At 36.4% G+C, this 21168-nt stretch overlaps 1 protein-coding gene across 1 annotated transcript in view; it reads left to right on the top strand.

The window, feature by feature from the left end:
• The window catches only part of DNAH7 (dynein axonemal heavy chain 7), a 265071-nt gene that overhangs the window by 11877 nt on the left and 232026 nt on the right, over positions 1 to 21168 (top strand). The window contains 3 exon segments of the mRNA XM_021075816.1: positions 8249 to 8311; positions 13819 to 13927; positions 14956 to 15103. Of these exon segments, the coding sequence (XP_020931475.1) occupies positions 8249 to 8311; positions 13819 to 13927; positions 14956 to 15103 (320 nt within the window).

Here is a 21168-nt window from a genome sequence, read left to right as displayed (position 1 = left end):
CATACAAAAAAATACTAAGATGTACAACATAATGATTTGACACACATGCATCATGAAATGATTACAATAGGTTTAGTGAATATCCATCATCTCAGACAACATTAAAAAAACAGAAAAATTTTTTTTCTTGTGATTTTCTTTCCTTATCTTTTTAACAATAGTCATTCTGACAGATGTGAGGTGATATTTCATTGTGGTTTTGATTTTGATTTGCATTTCCCTAATGATTAGTGATGTTCAGTATCTTTTCATGTACCTATTGGCTATCTGTATGTCTGCTTCAGAAAAATGTTTATTCAGATACTCTGCCCATTTTTTAATTGGTTTATTTATTTGATGTAGAGTTTTATAAGTTCCTTGTATATTTTGGATATTAACCCCTTATCAGATATATCATTTTGCAAACATCTCCCATTCAGTAGGCAGTGTTTTCATTCATCGATAATTTCCTTTGCTATGAAAAGATTTTTAGTTTGATGTAGCCCCTTTATTTTTGCTTTTGTTTCCTTTGCCTGAGAACACAGCAAAAAAATATTGCTAAGACTCATGTCAAAAGGCATACTGCCTGTGTTTTCTTCCAGAAATTGTATGGTTTCAGATCTTACATTTGTCTTTAAATCCATTTTGAATTTAACTTGATATATGGGATGGGAAAGGAGTCCTATTTGATTCTTTTACATGTAGCTATCCAGTTTCCCAATACCACTTATTGAAGAAACTGTCTTTCCGTATTGTATATTTCCCTCCTTTTTTGTAGATTAATTGCCCATATAAATGTGGTTTCATTTCTGGATCAGTGGAACTCATTCTGCTTCATCGATCTATGTGTCTGTATTTGTGCCAGTACCACACTGTTTTGATTATTGCAATTTTGTTGTGCAGTTTAAAATCAAGGAGCATGATACCTCTAGCTTTGTTCTCTTGCTCAAGATTATTTTGGCTCCTCAAGTTCTTTTGTGTTTCCAAACAAATTTTAGAGTTATTTGTAGTGAAAAAAATGCCATTGGTATTTTGATAGGCATTATGTTGAATCTATAGGTTGCTTTGAGTAGTATCGCCATTATTTGGATATTAATTCCTCCAATCCATGATGCTGAGAGTCAGAGATACTGAGTAATATCTTCCAAACTGAGAAGGAACTTTAAGACTGAGAAATGAAGTGGACAACATCATAAAGTGCAGTTAGAAAGTGTATTGTGGATAATTTACACGCAAGCAGGAAGGATTGGGTAGACAAGAGATCCAGAGGCATTTGCAGCTGCACTTAGCAACACTGCAAGGGGTGCGTGGGAATTGAAAGGGGCCAAAGCTAAAATTAGAATTTGACTACTAGAGAGAAGCATGTCTGCACTGATGGGAAGTGGGGGGTTTTTCCTTCCTGTGGATGTCTCATAAACATTAACCATCTGCATCAGCAAAAGGCGCACTTCGGTTTTCATATCAGATGCAGACAAGGGTAAAAGCTGAATGGGAATTCATCTGGCTTAGATGCATTCCTTGTTAGTTAAAATAAAGCTCAGTCACAAAAGGGGAGGGAGGGGATAGGGCAGTGGGTCTAAGAGCTGACAAAATGGAGTCAGTTTGGTTCAGCCACACAAGTGAGCACGGATTATCTTTCCATTTGTGTTATCTTCAATTTCTTTCATCATTGTCATAGTTTTTCAAGTATCTTTCATCTCTTTATATTTTTCTTGTACATTCTTTTTTGGTTGCATTTTAAAGGGATTGTTTCCTTTATTTCTCTTTCTGATAGTTTGTTTTTAGTGTATAGAAGCACAGCAGATTCCTGTGTATTAATCTTGTATCTGGCAACTTTACTCAATTTATTGATGAATTATAGTTGTTTTTTGGTAGCATCTTTAGGATTTTCTGTATATAGTATGATCTCATCTGCAAGTGACAGTTTCACTTCTTCCTTTCCAATTGGGATTTCTTTTGTTTCTTGTCTGATTGCTGTAGCAAGGACTCCAGTGCTGCTTTGAATAAAGGTGGAGAGAGTGGGCAACCTTGTCTTTAGCCTAATCTTAGAGGAAGTGCTTTCAGCTTTCAGCTTTACACTGTTGAGTATGATTTTAGCTGTGGGCTTGTTATATATGGCCTTTATTATATTGAGGGATATTTCCTCCTTAGCCACTTTGTTGAGAGTTTTTAGCATAAATGGATGTTGAATTCAGTCCAAGATTTTCCTGCCTCTATTGAGATGGTCATATGATTTTTATTCTTCAGTTTGTTAAGAGTATCATGCTGATTAATTTTGTAAATATTTAAACTATCCTTGCATCCCTAGGATACATTCCACTTGATTATAGTGTATGATCCTTTTAGTGTATTGTTGAGTTTGGTTTACTAATATTTTATTGAGAATTTTTATATCTGTGTGCATCAATCAGCCTGTAATTTTCTTTTTATTGTGGTATCTTTGTCTGGTTTTGGTATCAGGGTGATGCTGGCCTCATAGAATGAGTTTGGAAGTGTTCCTTCCTCTGCAATTTTTGGGAATAGTTTGAGAATGACAGATGTCAACTCTTCATTAAGTGTTTGACAGAATTGACCTGTGAATCTGTCTAGTCCAGGACTTTTGTTTTTTGGGAGTTTTTGTTTGTTTGTTTGTTTTATTACTAATTCAGTTTCAGTACTAGTAGTTGATCTGTTTATAGTTTCTATTTCTTCCTGATTCAGTTTTGGGAGATTGTACATTTCCATTTCCATTTTCTGTTTCCTCTAGATTGTCCATTTTATTGGCATATAACTGTTAATAGTAATCTCTTGTGATCCTTTGTATTTCTGTGGTATAAGGTATAACTTCTTTTTCATTTCTGATCTTACTTATTTGTCCTTTCTTTTCCTTTTCTCGATAGGTCTGGCTTAAGCGTGATCAATTTTGTTTATCTTTTAAAAGAAAGCTCTTGGTTTTATCTTTTCTATTTATTTATTTTTAGTCTCTGTTTTGGCTCTGATCTTTATGACTTTTTTTCTTTCTACTAAGTGGATTTCATTTGTTCTTTTTCTAGTTGCTTTAGGTATAAGATTAGGTTGTTTATTTGAGATTTTGCTTGTTTCCTGAGGTAGGCTTGTTTTGCTAAAACTTCCCTCTTAGGACCGCTTTTGCTGTGTACCATAGGTTTTGGATCATTGTGTTTTCTTTTTCAACAGTCTCCAGGTATTTTTTTATTTCCTCTTTGATTTCTTCAGTGACCCATGGGTTATTTAGTAGCATATTGTTTCGTCTCCACATGTTTTCTTTGAAATGTTTTTGTTTTACTTTTTTTTTTTTTTTTTTTTTGTCTTTTTGCTGTTTCTTGGGCTGCTCCCACGGCATATGGAGGTTCCCAGGTTAGGGGTCAAATTGGAACTGTAGCCTCCAGCCTATGCCAGAGCCACAGCAACGCAGGATCCGAGCCGTATCTGCAACCTACACCACAGCTCACGGCAATGCTGGATCGTTAACCCACTGAGCAAGGGCAGGGACTGAACCCACAACCTCATGGTTCCTAGTCGGATTCGTTAACCACTGTGCCACGATGGGAACTCCTGAAATGTTTTTCTTGTAGTTGATGTCTAGATTCATGCAGTTGTGATCAGAAAAGATGCTTGATATGATTTCAATCTTCTTAAATTTACTAAGACTTGTTTTATGGCCTAGCATGTGATCTAGCCTGGAGAACCTGGAGAATGTTTCATGTGCACTTAAAAAATATGTGTTCTCCTATTTTTGGTTGGACTATTCTATATATGTAATCTATTAGGTCCATCTGGTTATGTATTATTTAAGGCCAGTGTCTCCTTAATGATTTTTTTTTTTCTGCCTGGGTGATCTGTTCATTGACCTAAGTGGGATGTTAAAGTCTCCTACTATTATTGTTACTTTTAATTTTACTACTTTTATCTTTTACTCTTCCTCTAGCTGTAAAAGTGGTTTATTTACCTTACCATACATTTTTCCTAGCCAGTGAGGTTTTCCTTTCATAATTTTCATATTTTGCTTAGAGAACTCCCTTTTAACATGTCTTATAAAGCATATTTTGTGATGCTGAATGCTTAGCTTTTGCATGTCTGTAAAACTCTTGATTGCTCCATAAAATCTAAATGATAGCCTTGCTACACAGAGTAATCCCAGTTGTAATTTTTTTTTCCTTTCATTGTTTTACATATATCATGCCATCCTTCTGGCCTGCAAGTTTCTTCTGAAAAGTCAGTTGATTGCCTTGTGGAAGTTCCTTATCCGTAATTAATTGCTTTTCCCTTGATGCTTTTAACATTCTCTCTTTATTTTTAATTTTTATCTCTTTTTTCTTAGGGTCACACCCATGGCATATGGAAGTTCCCAGACTAGGAGCTGAATCAGAACTGAAGCTGCTAGCCTATACCACAGCCACAGCAATGTCAGATCTGAGCTGCGTCTGAGACCTATATTATAACTCATGGCAATGCCAGATCCTTAATCAACTGAGTGAAGCCAGGGATTGAACCTGCGTCCTCATGGATACTAGTTGGGTTTGCTACCACTGAGCCAGTGGGAACTAAAATTTTTCCCACTTTAATTACATTGTGTTTTGTTGTGGCCCTCTCTTTGGGTTGATCTTGTTTGAAACTCTGTTTCCTGGACCTGGATATCTTTCCTTTTCCAGATTAAGGAAGTTTTCAACTATTATGTCTTCAAATATCTTCTCTGCTTCTTTCTTCTTCTCTTCTTCTGGGACTCCAATAGTGCAAGTGTTCGTAAGCTTGATGTTGTCCCAGAGGTCTCTTAACTGTCCTTACTTTTAAATTTTTTCTTTTTTTACAGTTCAGCTTGAGTGATTTCCACTATTCTGTCTTCCAGTGCTGATCTATTCCTCTGTATAATCTAATCTACTGTTGGTTCTTTTTAGTGTATTTTTTATTTGAGTTATTGTAAGTTTCAACTCTATTTGGTAGTTCTTTATTTTCTCTTACTTTTGTTAGAAGCTTCTAACTTCTCATTCTGTTTTATCCATTCTCTTGTTGAGTTCTTTTAGCATCTTTATGACCTTTACCTTGAAGTCTTTATTGAGTATATTGCTTATCTCCACTTCACTTATTTCTTCTTTTGGGGTTTTATCTTGTTCTTTCATTTGGATCATATTACTCATCTCCTAATTTTGCCTAATTCTGTGTTTCTATTTCTATGTATTTGTAGGTTTATTAATTTTTTCAGTCTTGAAATGGCCTTATGTAGATGTCCTGTGGGGCCCAGAAGTGTACTCACCTCTGGTCACCAGAGCTATATGCTCTAGGGTGCCCCTCTATGTGTGCAGACTGTGTAGTCCCTTCTACTGTGGCAAGCTGACTACTGACTACCCTCCATACTGGTTGGTTGCCAGGCATTTCCTATATAGAGGTTACTAGCTACTGGTGGATGAGGCTGGGTTAGGAGGAGAGATTATCCCATGAAGTCTGATGTGACTCAGTTAGCCCTCCTTCACTGTATAGCAATGCCAACAGAAACACTTGGCCTCCCCACTGGCAGTGGCAGGGATGAGAAAGCTGTGCACCTGCTTTTAACTACCTGTCCTATGGTGCTCCCATTTCATTGGCTGACTCAAATCCCTTGGCTATGCAGTAGTTACAAGAGAGGCTGGAAAGTGAAACATTTAGGGCATATTGAGAAGGCTTTAAAAACCAAGGTGAAGATTTGTGTTTACTTTAATATGGGGCTTTTCAATATTTCTGACCAGGGGAGCGGATGATCAGAGCTGTGCCTTAAGAAAATTGTGATAACATTCAGTTCCTAGCATTTTATCTAAATCAAGCCCATATCCTGTTCCCTGGTTTCAAAGCTATTAAACTATCCTCAGTGATGACTCTAGTCTCCTTCTCACTTATTTATTTCTGCCAGAAATGTTAGTAAAATAACCCTTTGTATGTCCTTGTAAGATATAAAAGGTGACAATATAATTTAATCACCTAAACTGAGATGCCATTGAAAGTGAAAATGCTACTAATAATGCTTGGGCAAGAGATATGAACTAGGACTGTCCCCAGCAAACTGGGACTGGAGGTCACTCCAAGAGGAGTCTGTGGTGGTTATCTGTTACCAGTGTAGCCAGTCCTCCACACTCATGTCTTCCATAATAAGGCAGTACCCACCTGTCCAGCCCTCCCTTCTCCTTGATTTACATTTCTATTCAAACATAACCTCTGAAAGAGGCCTCACTACCATCATCTAACTGAGCACTTCTCTACTTTTTCCCTTGCTAGCTTCCCCAGTTTTTTTTCCACTGTACTTATTACTTCCTGACATTATGTTGTATACTTACTCTGAAATAACTGTCTCTATCCCCAGTATAATGTAAGCTCCACCAGGGGAGGAACTTTTTTTTTGTCCATGACTCTATATCCAGGGCCTTAAAGAAAAATTGACACATAATAAGAGTTCAATAAATCACTGTTGAATAAGAGATTTATTATACCTCCTACTTCACTTGGATCAATCCCCTCACCATCGGCCCCCACATCCCTTCCAAAGTCATTGTTCCTGAGGCTCCCTCTGTCTTTAGTGAACTTGACGCTATTCTTCTGGGAGCACCAACTGTGCCTCAAGGCTTAGCTTATACCTTTTCTCTTTTTGGAACTTTCTTTGAATACTCTGTTCCACACCATTTCTTGTTCTGGATGAAAGCATATAGTTTTTAATAGCAACTGGACTGTGTGTTTTGTGAGCAGAGACTACATCATATAAAAAGTCCTCATCTGTACAGTAGGCACAGAAGTGGGCACTATTTAACCTTGCAGAGTCATAAAAAGAACTGAATGAGATAATTCATGTAAATTTCTTGAAACTATACACAATGTAAATAATATAAAATATATTCAGTATAAAGATAGACAAGATAATTTGAACTTTTTGTATTTTGTATTGTCTTCAAAACCTAGCATATATTTTACACTTAAACACAGCTCACTTCAGAGCCACACTTCAAGTGGTCAGTAGCTACAGGTAGCTAGTGGATCCTGTTTTGGAAAATGTACCTCAAAAAAATGTAGAAATAGCAGACATAAGGAGTAGCCATTCCTTCTAAGACTAAGGGAGATTGCTCAAAGAAGAAATTTGGAAGGTTAATTTCTTTGCCAAAGCTTAGGTTAAGACCTCTTGGAGGTGGAATGGCTGTAGCCCACTTGAGCTTCAAAGACATTTGCTGAGGCAGTGCAGGCTTAGGCTGGAAGGTGAGAAAACCACCTGCTTGCATGCTGAAAAGTTTGAATGTAACTTATGATATAAGGGAAACTTTCTGGAAAGCTCCCTTTAGGGATGCCTGTGAAACCTGCAACCCTGCTGGAGGGAGTCTGCTGCTGGGTCAGCCACATACCATAGGCTGCAAAGGTGCCCATGGGCAAGGATGCTGACTGCTGGCAGCCACACCATGGGAGCAATGAGAGAAAGCCCTGGGACCAAAGAGGTGTCCTTTCTTCTCATGATGTCATTTTTTAAAAATTAGAGGTAATAGTTGATTTACAGTGTTGTATCAGTTTCTGCTGTACAGCATAGTGACCCAGTCATATTCATACACACACACACACACACATGTTCTTTTTCTCATACTATCCTCCATCTTTATACTATCCTGGTTGGTAAAGGAGAAATGTTTGAGCTCTACTCAAGAATGACAAATGAGAGCCACAAGGGTATATTTGAAGTTGAGAGGCAATAAACTGAGAATGTGCAAAAGCACAACTTGTTTTACCTGCTTTATAGATCAAAGTAGTATTCTCAACAATACTTGCCTCTTACTTAGGGGAAATCCCTACTGTGGAATCATCCTCTGCTTAAAGGAAGTATCAGACCTTTTCCCTGAAAGTTGCTGCTAAAAATATGTTACTTATGGCAACTTAAATGTATGTAATACTGAATACGTTGTCAGCTTAAGAAGTAGAACATTCTGGTTATCAATAAGACAAAAATGATATTTTAGTAACAGAGAAAGGAAGTGTAGTAGAATGAACTCTGAACATTAACTAGGTTTGGATAAATTCCCAGAAGGTGATGTAATGGATAAAAGGCTTTTTTTTTTTTTTGCATATTGTCATAGATTTCTGATAGGTATTATTGGATAACAGTTTCTTTTCTTTCTTGCTATAAAAAAAAAAGCAATTCTAAGGCAAACATTGAGAAATAGAAAGGTAGTAGAGTGTGTCTTTGAATATTTTGGATACTAAGTTCTTTACCTTAGAGTATATGCTCTTAATCAATTTTAGCATTAACAGAGTAAACATTTTTCTTTTTATGTAGGATAAAGCAGCCAGCAAAGAGAAATCCAAGATGCCAGTAAGAATTTTACCGCAATTGGCTATGGTAATTTACCTATACACTCTGATTGTATTTTGCCCTTTTAAAAATGTTTATTTTCAAACTTGTAAATAAGTATGATTTTGAATTTTGTGTTCAGTTTGACTATTTTCTGATTGAGAAGTTCTGAGGTACACATAAAAGGAAAAATAACTATCTTAATTTCTTAGTAGTACATACAGACCATTTGAATATTCTGAATAAAAAGTATTTCCAAGATGGTCTAGCAGAAAATATATCGGTGTTGGAATTGGAGAGGGGTTTTGGGTTACAGCCCTTTCACTTATGGCTCTGCCATCTAAGGGGGTCACTTACTTTCTGAGCCTCAGTTTCTGAATTTGAAAATAAGAAGAGCTGATCGTCTTTTGAGATGCATCTTCCAGCATTGAAATGCTGTGCCACTGAGGAGGTTCCTTAGACCTTGCTGTCTTTTTTTTTTTTTTAATGACTATAAATTTTATTGTTGGGAGTTCCCATTGTGGCGCAGTAGAAACGAATCAACTAGTATCCATGAGGACATGGGTTCAATCCCTGGCCTCGCTCAATGGGTTAAGGATCTGGCATTGCCATGAGCTCTGGTGTAGGTTGCAGACAAGGCTCGGATCCCACGTTGCTGTGACTATGGCATAGGCCAGCGGTTATAGCTCAAGCCCTAGCCTGAAAACTTCCATATACCTTGGGCATGGACCTAAGAAAAGCAAAAAAAAAAAAAATTGTATTATCCTGTGGAAGAGGCAATTAATAATAAGTGATGGGTAAGATATACTTGACTATAATAAATTTTATCATTTAGCAATTACATTTGAATTTAATGCCATTGAATTATGCTCTTGTAACTCTTGGAAGTTGAGCTTAAGTGGAGGTTCATTTTCTTTACCTATTCATCTATTGATGGACATTTAGTTTGCTTCCAAGTCTTGGCTATTATAAATAGTGCTGCTATGGACATAGAAGTGCATCTATCTTTTCAAATTAGAATTTGTCTGCATATATGCCCAGAAATAGAATTGCTGGATCATATGGCAACTCTTATTTTAATTTTTTGAGGAACTTCCATACTGTTTTCCATAGTGGCTGCACCAATTTACATCCCCACCAGCAGTATAGGAGGGTTCCCTCCTCTCCATACCCTCTCTAGCATTTGTTACTTATGGACCTTTTAATGTTGGCCATTTTGACTTGTGTGAGGTGTGAGGAAAATTTGTTAAATTTTCATTTCTCTAGCAATATTGAGAGTCTTTTCATGTGCCTGTTAGCCATATGCATGTCTTCTTTTGAGAAATGTCTATTTAAAGAAATAACTATTCTGCCCATTTTTAAAATGGTTGTTTGAGGGGGGCTTTGTTGAGCTGTATGAGCTGTTTGTTTTGTCTATGATTTCCTTTGCTGTGCAAAAAATTATAAATTTGATTAGGTCCCATTTTTATATTTTTGCTTTTATTTCTATTGCCTTGGGAGACTGACCTTAGAAAGCGCTTGTATGATTTATATCAGAGAATGTTTTGCTTATAATCCTAAAATTTATATGGAGCCATGAAAGACCCAGAATTGCCAAAGAAATCCTGAGGTTTTTCCTAAGGAACAAAGCAGGAGGCAGAACCCTCCCAGACTTCAGCCAATACTACAAAGCTACAGTAATCAGAACAGCATGGTACTCGCACAAAAACAGACATATGGATCAATGGAACAGAATAGAGAGCCCAGAAATAAACCTACACACCTACAGTCAATTAATCTTCAACAAAAGAGATAAGAATATACAATGGAGAAAAGATATTCTTTTTAGCAAATGGTATTGGACAAGTTCAACAGCTGCGTGTAAATCAATGAAGTTAGAACACATCCTCACATCATACACAAAAATATTCTCAAAATGGCTTTAAAGACTTAAACGTGAGACATGACACACTATAAAACTCCTAGAAGAGAACATAAGCAGAACGTTTTTTATGTGTAGTAGCATTTTGTTTGCTAATATTTTGTTGAGAATATTTGCATCTATATTCATCAAATGTAATGGCCTATGATTTTCTTTCTTATAGTGTCTTTGGTTTTGGTATTGGTGATAGTGGTTTCATAGAATGACCTTAGGAGTGTTCCCTCCTCTTCATTCTTTTCTAAGAGTTGAGAAAGATCAGTATAAGTTCTTCTTTGTATATTTGCTAGAATTGCCCAATGAAGCCATCTGGTCCTGGACTTCCATTTGTAGGAAGGTTTTTTTGTTTGTTTGTTTATTTTTATTACACTTCCAGTGGTCAGTATGTTGAAATTATCTATTTCTTCTTAATTATGTTTTGGTTAGCTGTATCTTTCGAGAAGTTGTCTATTTCTTTGAGGTTGTCCAGTTTGTTGGGATATAATTGCCCATAGTATTCTCTTAAATTTTTTTTTTATTTCTGCAGTTTCAGTTGTTATTTTTCCTGTTTTGTTTCTTATTTTGTTTATTTGGGTCCTCTCTCTTTTCTTCTCTGTGAGCCTAGCCAGAAATCAGGCATTTTTTACCTTTTCAAAGAACCAGCTCTTTGTTTAATTGATTTTTTCTATTTTTTTAAATCTCAGTTTTATTTATTCTCTCTCTGATCTTTATGATTTCCTTCCTTCTGCTGACTTTGGGTTTTGTTTGTTTTTCTTCTTCTAATTCTTTCAGGTGGTAGGTTAGGTTGTTTATTTGAAATTTTTCTTGTGTTTTGAGGAGGGCCTGTATACTATGAACTTCCCTCTCAGAACTGCTTTTGCTCCATCCCAAAGATATCATTTAGTTGTGTTTTCACTAAAATGTTTGGTTGACTGATTTAAACCTGGTTTTATGTTCATATTTGGCCATATATTATATTTTTCAGCATTCTTTGAGCTTTATATGTTTTAAGGGTGAGCATATTTTTAAGAGATTAAAAAATCAATTGAGAGGTACCACTTCACATTGGTCAGAATGGCCATTATTAAAAAGTCCACAAATCATTTCTCCATTAATAGTGGAGAAAAGAGAACCCTCCTATGCTGTTGGTCAGACCGTAAACTGGTGCAGCCACTATGGAAGACAGGATGGAGCTTCCTCAAAAAACTAAAAATGGGAGTTCCTGCCATGGTGCAGCAGAAATGAATCCGACTAGGAACCAAGAGGTTGCAGGTTCAATCCCTGGCCTTGCTCAGTGGGTTAAGGATCTGGCATTGCCGTGAGCTGTGGTGTAGGTCGCAGACGTGGCTTAGATCTTGTGTTGCTGTGACTGTGGCATAGGCTGGCAGCTACAGCTCTAATTCGACCCCTAGCCTGGGAACCTCCATATGCCACAGGTGCGGCCCTAAAAAAAAAAAGAGACAAAAGACAAAACAAACAAACAAAAAAAACCACCTAAAAATATGAATTGATATATTTGTGTGATTGATTCACTTTGGTATACACCTGAAACAAATACAACATTATAAATCAATTATACTCCAATAAAATTAAATTAAAAAATAAAGACTAAGATGCTAAAAAAAAAAAAACTAAAAATACGTGTTTCCATATGATCCAGCAGTGCCACTCCTGGGCATATAAGCAGATAAAACTCTAATTTGAAAAGATAGATACACCTCTACATCCACTGCAGTACTATTTACAATAGCCAAGACTTGGAAGCAACCTGAATGTCCATCAACAGATGAACAGATAAAGAAAATGTCCACACACACAATGGAATACACTTTAGCCATAAAAAATAATAAACTAAGGCCATTTGAGGCAACATGGATGGACCTAGAGATTATCATACTAAGTGAAGTAAGTCAGAAAGAGAAAGACAAATATCTTATGCTTAATTGTGGAATCTAAAAAATGATACAAATAAAATTATTTACAAGCCCAGAAACAGACTCACAGTCACAGAAAACAAACTTTTGGCTACCAGAGAGGAAAGGGGGTGGGGGGAATAAATTAAGAATTTGGGATTAGTAGAGACAAACTATAATGTGTAAGTATATATACATTGTTTATATATTTATGCATATAAACAACAATGTTTATAAATATATCAACAATGTTTATAAATATATAAACAACAATGTCCTACTGTATAACACAGGGAACTGGAATTCGTGTTGTGGCTCAGCAGCTTAAGAACTCGGCTAGTATCCGTGAGAATGTAGGTTTGATCCCCAGTCTCACTCAGTGGGTTAAGGATCTGGCGTTGCTGTGAGCTGTGGTGTAGGTCACAGTTATGGCCTGGATCCTGCATTACTATGGCTATGGCGTAAGCTGACAGCTGCAGCTCCACTTCAGCCCCTAGCTTGGAAGCCACAGGGGTGGCCCTAAAGACAAAAACAAACAAACAAAACCAAAAAACACAAGTAACTATATCCACTATTCTGTAATAAACCATAGTGGAAAAGAATATGAAAAAGGAAAAATTTTCAAGCCTCAGTTAAGACCTAGAGTTATTTTCATTACAGGGCCTTTTGCTTCTGGTGCTGATCCTTGTTGAAATCGAGGGTGACCCAGTGCTAGTGGCTCCCACCCTTAGTGTACACCTTGCTCATAGCTCTCTCACAAATCTCCTTAATGGAGCAAGATGAATGTGAAAAAATGGAAAAGCAGGCAGCCAGATGGAAAAGCATGAACTTATTAATTGACTTAGCTTGCTTTCCTGTGAAAGAAGAGCCTGAATAAAAGCACTTGTGTGCAAGTAGTTTATTTTGAATGTAGGAGTAAAAGATTGCGGAGAGTAAAACTGGAAGCCATTACAAGCATGGGCGATCAAGTTGTTCTTGACATGAAAGAAAGACACAGATCCAATTGTCAGTGTTTAAAAATATGTACATTTTACCTTAAATTCCACTCATCCGGGTTTATTGAAGGGCCATAGGTTCTAGCAACAGTGGGTCTCTGTTTTGGTATTGAAATAATTGGCTTGAGCTAATTAGTTTTTACCTTTTGAGGAGACATGGGGTTTCTCCCATCAGCCAAAGTCCCCAGCATCCTCTGTTTCTTAGCACTGAAGCTGAGTGCCAAGTAGCTATCATCACTAGCCTTCCTCCCTCTTCTATGACTCCTGCCCAAATCATGTAAGTATAAGAATTTATGATCCCTGCTTTAAATGATGGAATGAATTTGTGAGTTTCAAGGGTAATCTTGAGCTGCTGAAGCCTGAGAACAGGAAAATCCTTTGGAACTGGAATAAGGGGAACTTAATAGCATTGGAGCCCAGCCAAGAGTGCCCCTTGTTAAAATAGAAAGCATGCAAATCACTTGCCAGTGTCTGGGGGTGAGTAAACTCTCTGCAACCAACACTCCAGTGTCAGGTAACGGGCTCCCACATCAAACAGCAACAGAGCTTTTGGTAATGCCTCCCAAATGTCTACACACAATGCCATTCGCAGACTTGAATAAGATTTAATATTGGGTGTTTGTGCCTTCTTTCCAAATGTCCTAATTTGTTTGAGAAAATGTCTGTGTTTAGACATTCTCATGCATTTTATGAAAAAAGCTTTTTTTCCTGATCTTGTTTGGTTAATGATATTTCAATTTCATATTTCAGGTGAGTACGAAGCCCCAGTGGCAGCAGACAGCTCCATCATTCCATCTGAATGTAAAGCAGGATGATGATATTCCAGAGCAGTTTAGTATTAAAAATGAACAGTCTTATGGTAAGAACTTTAATATACCAACTTAGACTTAGAAAAATTCATGTAACATTTAGTTTGAGTAGTGAAATTATAACATTGAAATCTTTATGTTGAGTAGAAAAATTTACCCCAAATATTTTTCCTCTCAGAAAATAATTTAGTCTAGTTCATAATTTCAGGCTATTGTAAATGCTATAAAAACTGATATTTTAGGAATTGAGATGTTTATAATAAAATTTTGATTTATTGTGTTCAAATTTTCCTCTGCATCAAAGACTAAAGTTTTTTCTTCTTCCTTTTTTTTTTTTTTTTTTTTTTTTTTTTTGTCTTTTTGCCATTTCTTGGGCCGCTCCCGCGGCATATGGAGGTTCCCAGGCTTAGGGGTCTAATCGGAGCTGTAGCTGCCAGCCTACGGCAGAGCCAACAGCAACTTGGGATCTGAGCTGCGTCTGCAGCCTACACCACAGCTCACAGCAACGCCGGATCCTTAACCCACTGAGCAAGGCCAGGGATCGAACCTGCAACCTCATGGTTCCTGGTCAGATTCGTTAACCACTGAGCCATGATGGGAACTCCTAAAGTTTTTTCTAAAAGGGATTTTAATATGTTGTAAACATTACTTCTAAATTAGTCATATTAATATATTTTATTTTGAGTTATCAAATTGGTCACATTAAATATTGAGTTTTTCATCATGGTTCTTTAAATTTTCTGAAATAGTTATATATTCTGTTTTTATAATAATTTTTATTCATTTTGAGAAGGTTCTATGCAAATGTAATTGAAAATTTGAGTTTAGTAGCATATTAATCAAAATGTAAAATAATGAACATTCTTGAAATGAAAGTTTTTATTATGATGAGATAAAACAAGAGTAGTTTAACTTCCTGATAGTGAAAGAAAGTAAATTATGCTTATTGTTACTTGAGAACTTAAAGGAAAGTAGGGTTTTTTTTTTTCTTAAAAAGTGCTTTAGCATTTTATTCTAACCACATAAATCGTTTAGCTCATTTATTAGATGACTTAGTTTTGCTTTCTTAAAATTCCAGCTGAATACATACAATACTTTGGAAAAAAGGGCAAATTAGCCGATCAAACTGATGAGAGTCAAGCTGGACCTTCTACTTCCAAAACAAAGAGCAAATCTCCACATAAAGGACGAGAGAACTTTAGAAGCACTCTTGTTAATGTTATTATGTAAGTTTTATATGCTAACCAGTGTGTGTTACCCTTGCTGGAACTTTTAATCTAAAAGCATAAGAATTCTACATACCTTTAAGGATACCTGAAAGCCTTGTTGGAATGAAGTCAGGGTATAAATAAATGAAAAATTGAGTTTAACTCTATTAAGGTGTCTCACTTTTAAATATCATGAGCTGAAAAGGTATGTTGATGGAAATAATAAAAATATCTCTAATAGGAGTTCTTGTTGTGGCTGAGTGGGTTAAGAACTTGACTAGTATCCATGAGGATGTGGATTTGATCCCTAGTCTCGCTCAGTGGCTTAAGGATCTGGTGTTGCTGTGAGCTGTGGCATACATAGGTCATAGATGCAACTTGAATCCAATGTTGCTGTGGCTGTGGTGTAGGCCAGGAGCTACAGCTCTGAGTCGATCCCTAGCCCAGAAACTTCAACATGCCATGAGTGTGGTCCTAAAAAGAAAAAAAATCTATCGTAGGAATAGGAAAGAGTTTTATTTGAGCCAAACTAAAGGCTATAGTCTGGGGGAGACAGGTTAAAGAAGCACTTGAATTGTGTTCCACTGAACTACAAAATGGGGGAGGCTCTAAAGGCAAGGTTAACAGTTAGTTTCAAGAGTTGTTGGAGTTCCCGTCATGGCTCAGTGGTTGACAAATCCGACAGGAACCATGAGGTTGCGGGTTCAATCCCTGGCCTTGCTCAGCGGGTTAAGGATCCAGCGTTGCCTTGAGCTGTGGTGTAGGTTGCAAACGCGGCTCGGATCCCGAGTTGCTGTGGCTCTGGTGTAGGCCGGTGGCTACAGTTCCGATTCCATCCCTAGCCTGGGAGTCTCCATATGCCACGGGAGCAGCCCAAGAAATAGCAAAAAGACAAAAAAAAAAAAAAAAAGGAGTTGTTTATCAAGGATTATAATTGATTCTGGTGAGAGGAAGTGTGCTTGTTAAATAAGGATTAATTGGGGTCCAAAATGGTTGGATAGTTACAAGGGGAGACTTAAGACCATAAGATAGAAGCTAGCAGCTGCTGACGAATACTGTTTTGAGCTCACCTGGTGGTGTCCTGGATGCTGGTGCAGTTCAGAAAATTCAGGTTCTCAGGGATACTGTAACACATCTGAAACCACATCGACAATGGCCCCCTGGCTCCATTTCAAATGCCTGAACCACAGTTACTCCATTTAGATTTTTAAAGGCAGTATTTCCTTTAATGGTTAAAACAGATGTATAATGTATGTTTGAAAGGCCATAAGACATGCCTTTCAAGACAGTTCTGGTTAGTATGAAGTTCAAGCCAAATCATCTATAAGCCAGAATGACTTTCCACTACCTCAATACGTGAAAATTTTTTCCATCAGGTGCAAATGTTAATACTTGATATTGGTTGAGAGTGGAGTGTCTAGGAGTGCTGGTTGTAGGCATGGTAGTGGTAGAACACTTGGGGGCAGTTTTACCCCCATCTTGTCTACTCAGGTAATGTGAACACTTTCCTGGCATTAAGGGCTTTCTTGGGTATGAAAGGTGAAATGATCAGCCATGTGAATAGGGCAGGGCTTGCCCAGTCTGAGCTGCAGATCTCTTTATGGAAGGCAGTGCAAAAGCAAGTTGCCAGTTCCTCTTTGCTTGTTTTTTTCACAGCGTGGTGCTAGTTGCTCAGTAGTCTCTTTCTTTTGTTGTGACTCCCAAGGCACACTCACTGCCATCTGTAAACAGAATTCAGTAAGTCACTCACCCACAAAGCCCCGTTTTACTCTGCCCACATGATATCTTACTGGCCAGATGCGCATCTTGATTTGTGAAGATTCTGTGCAGTTAGATCTGTGTATTTGCCTCTGCAAGAGGATTTGAGTTGCTTTGGCCAGGCACTGCTAGACATGACCAGCTTGGTTCACTTCCGTCACTTTCTTTAATTAAACACTCCCAGACTGCAAAACTGTAAAATCAACACCCCAAGCCATGGGTGAGAAGGCCTCTGTTTACAAATCATTAGAAGCAACTTTTTCTCTCCCCAGTATTCTGGCCAGGACAGATGATCTTGACACAACTTTCCTGAGCCTGTCATGTTTGGTCTTCCTGTGGTTGCAGATAAAAGCCCATCTTGGGTTTCATCTTCATGCACGTTTGGATTTGAATTTTCCATTTCACTCTGATCTGCAGAATCATGTCCTGACCTAACTGGGCCTTAAAGGCCAAGGCTCTGCCCCACAATGGCAGGTGTAGCTTGAGGGGTTTGCTGTTGCTCTGCCTTATCATTCCATTTTTTCTCTCCTGAGTATTTCCCCTTTCTCTTGCAAGCTCAGCTTTGTGTTCAAAGGAGCTCTGAGACATATTATCCAGTATTTATAGAATGAAACTGGGGAGTTTTTCAGATTGTCTTTGCTGCTGTGCTATAAGAAAGAGAAGTTTCTTTTTAAACCATTTATGCCACTTTTTAGTTATGCCTTTAATAAACACAACATGGATGGACTAATTAAAACTCAATCTCAGACCTTTTATATTTCAATAGCATGTTTAATCTCTTTTTATAGTTGATATTTTTACACATGTGGGCTTAACTTCCAACAATTTATTTTGTGTTTTCTATTTACCATATGTTGCCTTTGCTTATTTATTTTTTCTTTTTTATGCTTTCTGTTGAATTAAATTTTATATCTTCTCCCTTTATTCTTGTTGGCTTAAACGCTGTCACACATATTTTTATTCCTTTAGTGGCTAGCCTTGCATTTATAGCCATAGATTGTAATTTATATTTTTTAAAGTTTAAAATTCATTTGATTTATCTTCCCCATGAGTAACATGAAAGGACCTTGGGATGCTTACCTTGGCTCTGAACTTTCCTTTGCATTTTTCATATGATCATTATTTATTCCTTCCAATACTTCTGTAATACTTTAGTTCTACTAGGTCCTTAAATTCCTTATACTCTTTTTTTTAAGTTAACACTTACATAGATTTACTAACATGTTTTCCTATTTCCTAGAAAATTGTTCTTTGCATTCCATTCTTCGCTTCTGTGTTCATTTTCTATTTTGCTGAAGTTCCATCGCTAAGTAGTTCTTTCAGTGAGGATGTGTGGAGAGTAAACTTGAGACTTTCATCTCTACTAAAAGTCTCTACTATTTTGCCCTTACTCTTGAATTAATGACTATGCTGGCTACAAAGTTAAAGGATAATAGTTTTTTCCTTTTAAATCTGAAAGATATCAGATTGAAAAATATTAACCATTTTATCCAGCTTTATTGACAGTTGTAATATATTTAAAGGGTACAATGTGATTATTTAATATACATCGTGAAAGGATTTCTACCATCAAATTAACACACCCATCACCTCACACATTTACCTTTTTTGTTGTTAAGAACCTTAAATTCTATTGGCACATGATGGTAAATCAACTATACTTTAATAATAATAAAAAAAGAGAAGCTTAAGTTCTCTCGTAGCAGATTTCAGTAATGCACTGCAGTGTCATTATCTACAGCCACATGAAGACATGTATTATTTTTTATGAGAAGCCTATGTTGCTTTGTTATTACTTTGCAGTGTGTGTGTGTGTGTACTGTCAGCTTGTCTTTTCCTTTTTCTTTTTTTAGCTTTTTATTTTCAAAGCTTTCTACCTAGGCTTTAAGAAACACAACTAACTTTATTGAGATAATTTACATAGCTTTAAATCCATCCACATTAAATGTACAATTGAATGAATTTTAATCTTTTTTTTTTTTTTTTTTTTGTCTTTTTAGGGCTACATCTGCAGCATATGGAAGTACCCAGGCTAGGGGTCTAATCAGAGCTGTAGCCACCGGCCTACACCACAGCCACAGCAACATGGGAAATGACCCATGTCTGTGACCTACACCACAGCTCACAGCCACTCCAAATCCTTAACCCACTGACCAAGGCCAGGAATTGAACCCACAAGCCCATGGATACTAGTCACGTTCATTACTGCTGAGCCATGGTGGGAACTCCTGAATTTTAGTAAATCTCTTCAGTTGCACAACTTTACCAAAATCTAGTTTTAGAATACTTCTGTCATCCACAAAATTTCCTAGGCCCATTTCAATTAATCCTCTCTACTGTGGGTGCCCCAGGCAATCATTGATCTGCTTTCTGTCTCTATGGCTTCATTTTTTCTAAAGTTTGATATAAACAGAATCATATAGTATATATGTTTTTGAAATCCATTCATCTTGTTTATTGTTTCTTGGCCAGGGCTATTATGAATGATGCTACTGTGAGCTTTGCATGCACGTCTTTTTGTAGACATAGGCTTTCATTTCTCCTTGGTAGTTACCTAGTTATAGAAATTCTGGGTTGTGTAGTAGGTGTATGTTTAAATTTTTAAGACATTCCTAAACTGTTTTTCAAATCATAGTACCATTTTACATCCCCACAAGCAATGTATAGACAAGTTTCTGGTTTTTCCACATTCTTGTCCACATTGTCTTTTGCTCTTCTAGCCATTCAGTGTGCTGTATCTTATCATGGCTTTAATTTATATGTCCCTAATGACTAATAATCGTGGGCATCTTTTTTGTAGTTGTTTGGCGTTCACATAATTTCTTTGTGGAAGTGGAAGTGTCTATTTAAATCTTTTGCCCATCCCTTTTATTGGGTTGTTTTTTGTCTTATTGCATTGTAAGAGTTCTTTATTTTCTATGTAAGTCCTTTATCATAAATATCTTTTGCAAATATTTCCTCCTACTCTATGGCTGATTTTTCAATTTCCTTAATGGTATTTTTTTGAAAAGCAAAAGTTTTAAATTTCGATGAAACAATTTATCAACTTTTTTTATTGTTCATGCTTTTGGAGTCATGTCTAAGAACCTTTTCTTATCACAAGAGCATAAATGCTTTCTCTATGTTTTCTTAGAAATTTCAGCTTGGCTCGAGTTTTATGATTTATGTCAATGATATGTCTGTGGTGTGAGGCTTGTTTTTTTGCCTATAGATATCCAAATATTCACCGTCATTTGTTGCAAAGACAGTTCTCATTGAACTACCTTGGCATCTCTGTAGAAAATCATTTCACTCTACATAGTGTTCTATTTCTGTTCCATTGATCTATATTTACATAATAATCTATATTTACATAATAATTATGTTATCTTGATCACTGTAGCTTTATAGAAAGTTTAATTGGGGCATATAAGTCCACAACATTTATTATTGTTTTTCAAAATTGTTTTGGCTATTCTAAGTCTTGTGTTTCCATATACATTTTAAGATTAGCGTGTCAGTTTCTGCATAAGAAAAACGCTTACTGAGATGCAATAGGTGATACATTAAGTCTATAGCTCAATTTTGAAAGAATTGCCACTTAAATAATTTCAGCCCTTCAGTCCATGAACATGTTATTTCTCTCCATTAACTTAGATTTTTTTTAATTGCTCTTAGGAGCACCTTATATTTTTAATGTACAAGTTTTAGACTTTAAAAATTTTCATTTTTCTTTTTGAGGTAAGTAAAATTATTTAATTTCATTTTCTGATTGCTCTTTACCAGTTATAGAAAAATCAACCGGTTTTTGCTTGTTAATTTTATATCCTAAGACCTTACTAAACTTGCTTACTAGTTCTGGAGGTTCTGGATTCTAAGATTCCTTAAAATTTCCTATGTTTCAGTCATGTTATCTGCAAGCATAGTTTTATGTTTTTATTTCAATTTAGATGCTTTTCATTTCTTTTTCCATTTTGCGCTTGTTTGGTCCTTCAGTACATTGCTGAGTAGAATTGCTGACAGTGAAATTTCCAGTCTTAGAGGAAAAGCATTGGGTCTTTCACATTTATGTAGGATGTTAGTAGTAGGTTTTCTAAATACTCTTTATTAGATTAAGGAAGTTACCTTCTTATCCTAGTTTGATGAGACGTTTTATCATAAATGGATGCTGAATTTTTGTTAAATGCTTTTTTGATGTCCATTGAGATAATTTGATTTTTGTCCTCTTTTGATATATTATATTAATTGCTTTTCAATTAAAGCAAATTATGTTTAAATTTTCTTTTTTCTTTTTTTTTTTTTAGAATTTTACTCATTTATTTTCAGTCTAAATTCTTTTTTTTTTT

The sequence above is a fragment of the Sus scrofa genome, chromosome 15 (assembly GCF_000003025.6).
Source record: "Sus scrofa isolate TJ Tabasco breed Duroc chromosome 15, Sscrofa11.1, whole genome shotgun sequence".
Lineage (NCBI taxonomy): Eukaryota > Metazoa > Chordata > Mammalia > Artiodactyla > Suidae > Sus > Sus scrofa.
This window is presented reverse-complemented; position numbering and strand designations above follow the sequence as displayed.